The following is a 12,296-nucleotide window of genomic DNA, read 5'->3' as shown; positions in this document are numbered from 1 at the left end:
CTTCTCTGTGACATCACAGTTTCTGGTCATGGGAACAACACTGTGAAAGCTCACTCGGGCAAATTGATCTTATTTAAAAGCTTGATGTTCCCCCCCTCAGAGACACACACACAGAGAAGCTTAAAAGGAATCACACGATGCTCAAAATGTATTTCTTGTTTGCTGCCGTCTCGGGGGAGCGTGGAGACAAACGGCTGCGTGATCCTTGAGAGCGAGGATCCCAGAACGCCGCCTCGCTGTGGAGATGTGTTTTTCTTCTTCAACCCTGCTCTGTTGTCGCCATAAATAAACATCTCAGCGGTTTGATGCATTTTTCATTCAGTCGAATGCAACACACACAGTTTATTTTTCACATTTTTTCAAGTATGAAAACAACGACATTGAAAAATAAATAACAATAAATAAGATTGTGAATTACACGGTGACTCGGTCTGAACATCGTGTGTACCACATCAGGATGAAGCTGTCAGTGTTCTCCCCGAGCTGGAATGAAAACGTGTCACCAACAAACTCTGCTACCTTTTCACTGCTGATCGTCCACTTTGCAAGAAGCTGCATTCAAAATAAAATACTTCAGTGATCCAGAAACTCCTCAACAGTGTTTTCAAAATAAAGTGAAGCAAATCTTTCCCTGAGGTTTGAAAACACAGAGAGTCGAATAGACATCTTTCAAAATGAAAGTACGCGTGATGCTTTTTTGCAAACTAAATCAATGTTTAGAAAAGGAGGATAGTCGATAGTCTGGCGGTTTTGTCTCGGCTGCATGTACAGAGGCGGTGGTTGCAGCAGCTGGGGTTTGAATCCGACCTCGGCCCGACCTGCATGTCGTCCCTCCGACTATCTCCTGTCTCTCTTCAGCTGTCTTATCCAATGAAGACAAAAGGCCCAAAAAATATACACACATAAAATGGAGGAGGACAGACCATTGAGTTTGTGTTAGGAACGGGGACGTAGCCGCAGTGATGTCATCAAATACTTTCTAAACTTCTGTTCTGCAGACTGAAGATTGACCGTCATATTGTTTGATTTTTAAAAGGATAGTTGTGTTTTTTCTGTTTCTTGACTCTAGCTATCCATATCGTGGTGGCTCGACCATCGGTCTGTGTCGTCTCCACAACCACCGCCGTCCTCGTTCATGCACGTCCTGCTCCGACCTCCACCTCAGCGGCAAGGAAGTTTGGGCGACACACAAAGGAGAAATCTTTCCTGCAGATTATCCGGTCTTTAACCCGCTCTTTCGCCTCGAGGTAACACTTGTTGTGAATTGGCGTTCTACAAATAAAGATTTAGTGATTGATTTGAAAACTAGTAAACCGTTAACGTTGAATAGTCGTGTGTTGAAACATCCTCTAAAAAAGGAAAACATTTGCTTCACATTTTGATCTGAAAACACTTTGACACTGAAGAAAACGACATTTTTCTTTAAATTAAAAACACAAAGTTTGGTTCTCTTTTCCCCTCAAGCCCTCCGATCCCTCCAGAAGCAGCGACACAAGAACGACTAATGAACTCTAGAAGAAAACACATCAAAGATTCTGCTGTCTGAACACATCACTGAGAGAGGATAGAAAAAAAAGATGATGTCAGGGCGACAGGACGATGAGTTTCATTTACATTGAGAGAGATTTAAAAAAGCAGCGGTGCGAGGCAGACTGGTTTAGTAGGAATGTGGACTGTGAGGTCGGGATCACTCCATGATGTGCCCGTCTGATTCACAGTGTGTGGTTTTTGGTTTTTTAGATCAGTGACGACTCCGCGGCGTCCTCAGCACCTCGCTCTGTTGAGACTCATATATTTACAAGTTATCAGTAAAACACCGTCTGAGAGGACGACTCAAATCTCACGCTTCAAGTCGAGCCGACAAAACATGAACGCACGAGAGAAGAAAACCGTCCTGATTTGCTGGTAGAGAGGAAACAGAAAGACGTCTCTTTATGCATCTGAAGAGTTTTGCTCCAAAACACTCATATTTTTGATATATTATCAACCAATCAGATTTACTGAATGAAGAAAAAGTTGCAGTTTGGACCTGAGAGGATCAAAACATGTGACAGAACAAAACAAACATGTTTAAAAAGCGCCTCACAGACTTCTTTTTTTATAGAGGCACACGTTAGTGACCCACTGTAAAAGGCCTCCTGACCCACTCTTGGGTCCCGACCCGCCAGTTGAGAACCACTGAACTAAATGATCGACCGCCCGGGATGCAGAATAGAAATAAGAAAAGCAGAGAAAGTGGAGCTTATTAAAACCTATTTTGACTTTTATGGATATTGTTACATCTCTTTCTCTCTCTGTTTCTCCCTCGACCTGCTGCACACCCGGTCTCTCTCTCTCTCTCTTCACCTGCTGCACACCTGAGTTTAATCTGTGAGGAGGAGGAGGAGGAAGAGGAGGAGGAGGAGGGAGGGCAGTGATGTGGGGAGGAGCTTTGTTCCCTATTTCTGGGTTTTGTTGATTGAGTTTGGGCTGGAGATCAGCGGTAGTCTTTATTTTGGGTCTTTTGGTTTTTGTTTTGGTTAATCTTTTATTCTTAGGCAGTTTTAGGGGGGGAGATGCCGAGAGCAATGACCCATTACGTGGGCCATCTTTGATTCTTTTTGGCCCCTTCAGTTTCTTTGGTTTCTTATTTCTCTTTGATTATTTTGGGGGTAAAATAAGCTCTGTTAGCTCTGTTCTGGTTAGACTTTAAATCTGTATTGCATCTTATTTATGTTCTGGTCTTCATGCTTTGAGGTTTAAGTGAATTATTTTGATTAAGGACGCCGTAACAGATTTTTAAAAGTCATCAAATGTAACTCTCATTACTCTATCTGCAGTGGCCTCCATTGTTGGACGAGAGACAGTGAGCCTAGCCTAGCTTAGCTTTTGTATACAAATCGTTCTTCCTTTCTAGTCGTGTTATTTATTGTTATTTTGTTAAAGGTTTATATTTTTTTATGCTTTTATTGGAGAGATGGGACAGAGGACAGAGTCAGAAGTTGAGGAGAGGGAGAGAGAGAGAGAGAGAGAGAGAGAGAGAGAGAGAGACAGAGAGAGAGAGAAGAACTGTCATTCGAGAAAGGAGTCACAGGTCGGACTCCAGCCTCTGCACATGAGGCTCACACCGACCACTAGGCCACCTCCGCTCTGCAGTCGAGTTCATTTGGAGCAAAACTCTTCAGATTGAAATCCTGGAATGTGTAAAACTTTCTGTAAAGTTAAAAAAAAAAAAAAAAAAAATGAACAGAGGAAGAAAGCACAACAAGAACGGACAAACACTTTGAGCACACGTCGTCTGTGAGGGAAGAAGGAAAATCAAATCTGCACATTTCTCTTTCATAACTTAATGGTGAATGTGTGGCTTTGTTTGAAAGTCCAGTGTTGTTGCTGGGAGAGAATCCAGTTCAGTGCAGTCCAGCCGCACAAACTCCCAGTTTTCCACTGATGTAAAGGTAAGAAAAAAACAAAAAAAGAAGGAGAAGAAGAAAGTGTGCGAGCAGGAATAACACAAAGATTGTGTGAGGACATTAAAGGACATGGAGTGCTGTACATTCACAAAGTCACACAGATCCAGACTCAGCTCGCTCTGATCAACTAACCTCACATTTCACAAAGTCTGCAGAGTCCTCTCCCCCCTCCACCCCCCTGTCGACTTTCACCTGGAGGTGAGTGAAGGGCTCTCCTGAGGTCTCTCTCTCTCTCTCTCTCTCTGTGTTTCAGTGAATCCAGTGATGCTGCAGAAAACGATGACGCTGACAGCTCCAGGTCTCCTTCTCTCACAGGACGTATCTGGTGGGGCGGACAGACGGACCCTCATAGCGACGTGGACTGCTTGATGCTGTGAAAGCTGACCCGGGAGGGGGACGTGGGGATGGACATGGCCTGGGTCATCCGGGCTCGGATGGAGTGCTGCTCCTGCCAGCGGTGGAAACGTTTCCTCACGGCCGACCGCACCTGTCAGGACAAAAAGCAGGAAGACTCAGACGGAGGAGTGATGGGAGTGTTAACCCTTTAATGACCTGATTCATGTGGTGACTGAGATACTAACAAACATCTTTCAATATGTACCGATGATATATGACGTACACAGAACTGAACTGTTCTTTATGCGTCACATTAACGCCCACTGGACTTTAAAAATCTATCTTCCTTACATGCACTCTGTGAGAAGTTACACACACTAAGATTTGTTTTCTCATAGTCCACTGCACAGCTCCTACATTACACCTTTTGTATATTTTGTTTTTTTATTTTTTTATTTTTTTATTTTTTTTATTTTTTATTTTTTATTTTTTATTTTTTATTTTTTCTATTTTCTATTTTCTATTTTCTATTTTATTTTTTAAATTCTATTTTATATATTGTAATAGCTTCTTATTCTGTATTATTTAAGTTGTTGCTAGTTCTGCTTTATTTCCTTATTAATTATTTCGCACCAATACACCAAGTCAAATTCCTTGTATGTGTAAATGTACTTGGAAATAAACCCAGATTCTGATTCTGATTCTGATTCTGACATTTGAGTTTGAAAGTCAACATCAGCACAGAGGTAGAAGTACTTCCAACGACGGAGGAGGGGTGTACTAGCTCCCAAAGTTTGGTCCGGTTCAAATAAAGGATCTGAACATATCTTCACAAAGTCTGTAAAATCTGGTCGGCCATAAAAAGTTTCAGTGAGGTGAGATTTGTTCCTGTTTGTCCTCTGTACAGGTTCAGTTGAGAGGTGAAGACCGGTTTGATTTTAGGTTCAGCACTCACCAACCAGCAAGTTTCTTTTTTTTTTTTTTTTCAAGAAGACAATCTACAGAAATGGACTCTTCAGGTGCTTTGAAAAAAAATGTCTCCCTTTATTTGAACTATGGGCTGCAGTGAGTAATTATCTGTATTATCAATTAATCTGTTACACTTAGAAATGTTTATAAAATGTGTAAATAAGAACAAGCGTGCACTTCATGATCGTATGTCAGAGTGCGGCTGCTACACAGTGAGCGCACCAGAGCTGCTGGTTTGGTGCCTTGCTCGAGGGCGCCTCAGGAAGTGCTCTGGCACCTCTCCTCTCCAACTTTCCATATTATGATCCACATGGAGACCCAGCCCAAGTCCCTCCAGACTGAACTACAGCCGCCCCACCTCTCTAGACTATCGGCGCCTCCAGTGAGAGTTTTTTTATGACGTTTGTATTTCAGCGACGAGTCGACTGAAACAGCCTCCAACCCTCCGTCTGCTCCACTCACACTCGGGAACGCTGCGTCCTGATTTAACTCGTGTGAGGGTCATACCGTGTGAGCACATAAAGCATGAGTCGTAAAGATGACAGTGCAAGCTGATGAAGTCGTTTTCTCTCTGTGTTTCTTCCTTTCTGTGTCAGGTCGTGGTCAGACTTTCCCCGTGGCTCTCTGTTTTCTCCTTTTTGGATTTTTTGTTGGATTTTGACGGAAGTTTCTGTTAAATATTTTTTTTAGTTTGAGTCTGTTTGTAATGACATCGTCTTGTTTGATGTAAAGCGTCTTTGTGTCTCTTTGTCATAAATTGAATTAATTAAATCATGTCCTATAAGTTAACTCCCCCCCCTGTTAGTTGTCATATTATTAGTGTGCACTTGGTTTCATGTTGCTCCTCTCCTTGATGTTGAACACAATCTATACTCTGACGCGTTGTAAATCACTTTAATGATGATTAAAAAGGTTTCCTCCACTATCATCTTTAAAATCAATGTGTCCCACTTCTGTATTTTCTCCTCCAGTGACAACACAGATTAAACAAAAGGACCTGATTTAACCTTAAAAGATGACACGGACCTCATTTTAACACTTTGATTATCATGCTTTAGAAATGCTTTTCTTGCTCAAATCTTCAGATGTCAGCTCCTGCTCAGACTTTAAATGTTTTCCAATCGTGTCGACTGTGACTCGGCGCCTCTTTTGTTCATTGGTCTCATTTCTCGCTCCTGATTCTCTCCCACTGAAACTAAACACTTAATCAATATCCTCTCTGAGAAACCCACTGTGGATAATCCCCGGATCGGCGCTGCAACGCGCTTCTTGATGAGATATTCATTCATCATGTGGGCCCGGCTTAGCAGCAGTACCTAAAGGGCAGCAGTCAGCTGATGTTACATCCACATGTTCCTCCAGGAATAACATAGTGATTACGCCGAGATGAGACGCCGACTCAAACATCACGTTATATAATCCAGATTATCATGCTGAAAAGGTCGAGTGATAATGTCATTACGAGCGCCTGTTTTATGGTGGCTGCTGACACCGCGCTGCAGGAACATCGGGCGGTGTTTCAGAGGTTGGTAGTCGGAGCCGAAAAGGTTATCGATCGACTCTGTGGAGGGCACGATGGGAGAGGAGGTACAAAGCTCTCCTTTATGAAAAGAATCTCTTAAAGGGACAGAACAAAAAAAATCGATTTTTTCAATCAGCTTCCTACAACATCACTTTTCTCTTTGTCCTCTTTAAAGGAAGAATGTGTGACTTTTTTAGCTCCAGCATGAAACCAAAACAAACTGCTGTTAGGCCACGCCTCCTCCATACTGAAGCCTCCGCCCTCCTCCAGAGACACACCTCCAACCCCTCTCCACCCTTGCTGTCGCGCGGTGGATTTTTTTAGCGCAAGCAGCAGACAAAATTCTCCTCGACTCGAGCTGCGATCACCTGAGTCCTGCATTGTTGTGTTAGCTTGCTAATGCCAGCGCTCTGTAGTTAGCTCGTAGCTTCACATTGCACATTAATTGGCACATTTGCAAAATCAAATTAAAAGTTGTTCACGCTAAAGGGCTGCAACGGGAGCAGGCTGTCAAAAAAAATCACTGGGGGTCACAGATAGCTCGTGCTCACAAGTAACAATTTAACAAATGACGTTGAGAGGACGATTCAAGTCGATTTTAAAAGGTGAAAACATTCTGATTTAGAACGAGCAGAAATCTGGCACGTCAGAGATGGAACACAAGCTCCATTCAAAGAGCAGGTTAAAGACCTGAATCATAATAATAATACAATATTTTTTGTTGTTAGTCTTTGTTAAGCGTCTTTGATAAGAACTCAAAGACTTGAGACAGCATGTGCCACATTTTCAGAGGCTTCTTAAAAAAGTGAGGCTGGGCAGGTCGGGGGATGTGGAGGAAATTCAAAGAATAAATGATCCTGAGAATAAACGACAGAATAAGTCGGTCAGGAATGGTAACAAACATTTACAGGAGGGACAGAACACTGCAGAACGTCGTCCTCTCTCTTTTCTCTCTCTTGTCCTTCTTCTAACAAACAAACAGGTACACAGGATGTAGAGCAAGAGGAGGAGGTTGTGCACTAATTATTCCTGGAGGCTTTCATTCTCTAAGATGGATTCAAGTATATAAATAATTCTGTGTTAGAATCACAGCCGTTCAGTTTGTACATCACTTTGGTCGAGGTTGAAATCTCTCAAAAGACTGTAGATGTTATTGATGTCATCTTTTTCATGATTCTTAAACGAGGATCCTTAAAAATGTTGACTTCTCCTCTGGCGTCAACACGAGGTCAACATTGAAATATCTTGACATTCATTAAAAGTTTTCCATCAAATCTGTTTCACACCTTCATGCCCCCCCTCAGGATGAATTAAAACATCTTCGGTGATCACTTAACATTTCCTCTAATGCCATCATCGGGTCGAGTTTGAATTTGGAAAAAGACTAAATATCAGTTAATGATCCACTCTGCTGAACCTCCTTTACTTTAATTTAGAACAGAATGACACTTTAAAGCTGGCTGAGTAAATGTCAGCTTGTTGTTGGTGACGTTCAGCTCACAGCTCCTCTGACTCTGAGAAGATTCACTGAAGTTTACAACATCTGTTTCACTTCTGTTCTGACATTTTGTGTTTCTAATAAAAAACTTAAGTCAGCTATGAAATGAGCTGTTTGCTGTGTGGAAACATCTGCAGAGATTCATTGGGAAGGAGGAGAGAGGAGGAGGAGGAGGACGAGGAGGAGGAGGAGGAGGATAGAGGAGGTGGAGGATAGAGGAGGTGGAGGAGGAGGAAGAGGAGGAGGAGGAGGAGGAGAGGAGGAGTAGGAGGGGGACGAGGAGGAGGAGGATAGAGGAGGAGGAGGAGGAAGAGGAGGAAGAGGAGGAGGAGGAGGAGGAGGAGAGGAGGAGTAGGAGGAGGATAGAGGAGGTGGAGGATAGAGGAGGTGGAGGAGGAGGAGGAGGTGGAAGAGGAGGAAGAGGAGGAGGAGGAGGAGGTGGAGGATAGAGGAGGAGCAGGAGGAGGAGGAGGAGGAGGTGGAGGAGGTGGAGGAGGAGGAAGAGGAGGAGGAGGAGGACGAGGAGGAGGAGGATAGAGGAGGAGGAGGAGGACGAGGAGGAGGAGGATAGAGGAGGTGGAGGATAGAGGAGGTTGAGGAGGAGGAAGAGGAGGAGCAGGAGGAGGAGGAAGAGGAGGAGGAGGAGGTGGAGGAGGTGGAGGAGGAGGAAGAGGAGGAGGAGGAAGACGAGGAGGAGGAGGATAGAGGAGGTGGAGGATAGAGGAGGTGGAGGAGGAGGAAGAGGAGGAGGAGGAGGAGGTGGAGGAGGTGGAGGATAGAGGAGGTTGAGGAGGAGGAAGAGGAGGAGGAGGAGGAGGTGGAGGATAGAGAAGGTGGAGGAGGAGGAAGAGGAGGAGCAGGAGGAGGAGGAAGAGGAGGTGGAGGAAGAGGAGGAAGAGGAGGTGGAGGAGGAGGAGGTGGAGGAGGAGGAGAAAGAGGTGGAGGAGGAGGAGAAAGAGGAGGAGGAGGAGGAGGAAGAGGAGGTGGAGGAAGAGGAGGAGGAGGAAGAGGAGGAAGAGGAGGTGGAGGAAGAGGAGGAAGAGGAGGTGGAGGAGGAGGAGGAAGAGGAGGTGGAGGAGGAGGAGGAAGAGGAGGAAGAGGAGGTGGAGGAGGAGGAGGAAGAGGAGGTGGAGGAGGAGGAGAGGAGGTGGAGGAAGAGGAGGTGGAGGAGGAGGAAGAGGAAGAGGAAGAGGAAGAGGAGGAGGAGGAGGAAGAGGAAGAGGAAGAGGAAGAGGAGGAGGAGGAGGAGGAGAAAGAGGAGGAGGAGGAGGAGGGAGAGGAGGTGGAGGATAGAGGAGGTGGAGGAGGAGGAAGAGGAAGAGGAGGAGGAGGAGGAAGAGGAAGAGGAAGAGGAAGAGGAAGAGGAAGAGGAAGAGGAAGAGGAAGAGGAAGAGGAGGATAGTAAAGAAAGGAAATGTGGGAGTTTTTGAAAATATCTGGGGAAGCTTCGGGGAGTTTCAGACAATAAATGTTGGTAACACCCGATAAAATCAGGACTCTGGCAGGAGGAGTCAGGAGGAGTCAGGAGGAGTCAGGAGGAGTCAGGAGGAGTCAGGAGGAGTCAGGAGGATGATATTATATTATTATTAAAGAGTCGACACTCACCTGTTGTTCTAAACGTCAGTACCAAGACATAACTGGAACATCTGTTTGTTTGTTTTTTACCTCTCCTTTCATTACTGAGTTTTATTCTCTTCTTTATTTGTTAGAAATCTATATTTACTGTCTGTCTGACTCTTTTAAAAACATGCACTCTATATTATAATGAACACAAATAAAAAATACATGAAGTGCTAGTCGTGTTTCTGCATGCATGTTAATATTTCTCGCCCCTGATTACTCGTGGAGACAAATGAAGCCTGACAGCGTCTCTTAAAGTGATGTCACTTAAGCCCCGACATGACAGGCCTTAATTGTGCCTTAAATAAAAGTGCTGAGCTTTATCACACGCAGCGACAGCCACCGAAAAGGGAGAGCGAGAGCGCCCGCGGAGGGTGGCGCTGTAAATAATTGTATGAAGCGTTGGATCAATGAGAGGATGCAAATGTGCTTACCTCACTGTTTAGGAAGCAGTAAAACACGGACACAAAGAAGCCCTGTGAGAGAGGGAGGAGGAGGGGAGATAAAGAGAGAGAGGAAGAAAACATCAACAGAGAGGAGGAACACCCTGATCCTGTTTAATCACACACACACACACACACACACACACACACACACACACACGCAGGGAGGAACACAGACGTCATTAATAACATGCACACGTGTCTGAAAAGTTTAACCGTACCTGAAAGGACTCCAAGAAGGAGTTGAAGTATATAAAGACGATTTGAGAGATCTCGTCCTCGCCCGGGTTGACAAAGAAAAGCATATAAGTGATTCCCAGGAGAGGAAGGAGAACGAGCGTGGCCTTCACAGCTTTCCTGCAGAGAAGCAGACGACGAGGAATCAGACAAAGCATGACGAGAAGGTTTCAGTCTGCAGGTACCGCTGTGTGTTAAAAACAGTCCAGACACGGGCTGTGAAACATGAACTGATGGAAGGTGTGAACACTCAGGAGGACGTCTTTGAGTCGATGTACCTGTACTGGATCGTCTCTGAAGTGGTGGACGCTCGCAGTTTGGTCATCAGGATTCTCACGATGTTGAAGAGAAAAATGAAATTGATCTGTGGGGGGGAAATAAAGCAGCAATAAGAGACTCTTAAAAAAGCATTATGGCGTCTATTAGAGTCAGAGGAAGGCGACTTGATGAGCGTTATTAGAACGCTGTAGGCTGTGCTTTAAGCACAATTTCAGTTTCAATTTCAGTTTGCACATAAAATAACCGAGAGTGGAAACCAAAAACCCAGACCTGAACAAACGGTCTTATCTCAGGACCCCCCCCCCCCTCCCTCCAGTCTGACAGGGTTACCCGGAGCAGTCCTCCTGAAATGATTCTAGATATTTACAGGAGTGCAGATGTGAAAAGGATTAGGGCCATGTCACAAAAGTTATAATTTTTCTAAATTTCGAGAATAAAGTCGTTAATTTACGAGTTTAATCTCATAGATTAACGAGTTCGAGGCCAGCCTGCGCAAAAAATGATGGAAGTAGAACTCTTAAAAGTCTTTAAAGAATAAAAGAATTAAGTGGTTATTTTAGTCTATATCAGAGGAGCAGCAGCATCCTGCTCTCAAATGACAAACATGGAGCATCTTGTCCTAAAGGTTTCACTAATAAGAAAATAGGATACTTCCTTGTGTAGTCGGTAAGAACAGTTCAAGAGAAGTTTGCACTTTGACTTGCAAGACCTTGTTTATCTGTAAAATGATGAACAGGACACAAACTGGCTCTGCACATGAGACACTTTAACAAGGCAGACAAGACTTTAATCTTGTAAATTTAAAAATAATTTCTATTTTAACATGACCCTAATCCTCCGTCGCAGAAAACGGCTTCAGAGACGTGTTAAAGAGAGAGGTTTTAAACATTCTCTGTACAGGAAGGAGCACATACTTCAGTGAAACAGCTCCTCTGACACCGGGCCCTGACGTCCTTTTTTCTGACACCTAACGTGAAGACTTTTATAGAAGTGGAGAACATCCGACTTAAGTGCAGGCAGTCGTGAGGTTTCCTCCTGCGTGCATTATTTCCCCCCTGATTACTGTGATTCACTGCTCACGTGCACATATCATTTTATACATCGTGCCCTGAAGCAGATTTCCTTTTAAATCAGGTCTCAACATAGAAGTCCCAGCAATGTCTCAGGAGTCTGTGAGCATCGACTGTTTCCTCCTTTATTCTTACTTAGTCTCTTTTTTGTGTTGAGGTTTTAATATCTGGACTCCTTTAAAGGTGTTCACTTCACACCTCTGTCTGCAGGCTAGTTCAGTGAGGGCTTTTTAATGTGTGAAGGCTTCATGTGAGGAATACTTTGCCAAGAAAAGTCTGAAAAGAATGTGTGACGTAGAGGAAGCTGCAGAGGTCGGCTGGAGAAACACCTCTGAGTTTTTTTGTTTTTTTTTTCTGATTTTTATTTGAGGAAGTGAAAACAGACATGAGAAGAGTTTCTGGGAGAGTGCCAGGAGAGCATTACTGGACAGAATCAATGACACATATGGCTCAATTATCCAGGTCATAATGATACAATGATTTAAGGAGACAATATAACTAGAGAATATTTTAAGTTTTTGTTCTCAGAGCTCCTCAAAACATGTGTGTGAAGTTTCTTGTTCTAAATCCACTCTGATCCTGTATTTGATCATGTCTATAAACCCCTCTATTTCAGCCCTGCTCAGAACAGGCTGTTTCTGTGTCTGTACCTTTAAATATGTAAATGAGCTGGGTCTGACCACACCCCCTCTCTGGAAGGGCTTGGGTTGCTCGGGTTTTCTCGCTCCATGTCCTATTGTTTCCGTTGAGAAGGCAGGTTCCGGTCTGACCTGTGGCTCCTTTCCTACTTTCCTTTCCTATAGGCATTCATATATCTCGGTATTGTTTCTCGGAGGCTGTCGGTGAGCGTGATTTATCCCGTTTCTGTGTAAA

The 12,296-nt window shown here is 44.1% G+C and overlaps 1 protein-coding gene across 1 annotated transcript in view; it reads right to left on the bottom strand.

The window, feature by feature from the left end:
- Window positions 1-322: 322 nt before the first annotated feature.
- The window catches only part of LOC109996414 (corticotropin-releasing factor receptor 1), an 82,828-nt gene continuing 70,854 nt past the window's right edge, over window positions 323-12,296 (bottom strand). The window contains exons 11-14 of the mRNA XM_020650525.3: window positions 10,353-10,438; window positions 10,059-10,194; window positions 9,829-9,870; window positions 323-3,936 (exon numbers count right to left, since the gene is read on the bottom strand). Of these exons, the coding sequence (XP_020506181.1) occupies window positions 3,796-3,936; window positions 9,829-9,870; window positions 10,059-10,194; window positions 10,353-10,438 (405 nt within the window). The 3' untranslated portion in view covers window positions 323-3,795. The remainder of the gene's footprint in view (window positions 3,937-9,828; window positions 9,871-10,058; window positions 10,195-10,352; window positions 10,439-12,296) is intronic.

Source organism: Labrus bergylta, chromosome 21 (genome assembly GCF_963930695.1).
Source record: "Labrus bergylta chromosome 21, fLabBer1.1, whole genome shotgun sequence".
NCBI classification, from domain to species: Eukaryota; Metazoa; Chordata; class Actinopteri; order Labriformes; family Labridae; genus Labrus; species Labrus bergylta.
The sequence above is the reverse complement of the archived record's forward strand: the minus strand, read 5'-3'. Positions and strand labels throughout refer to the sequence as shown.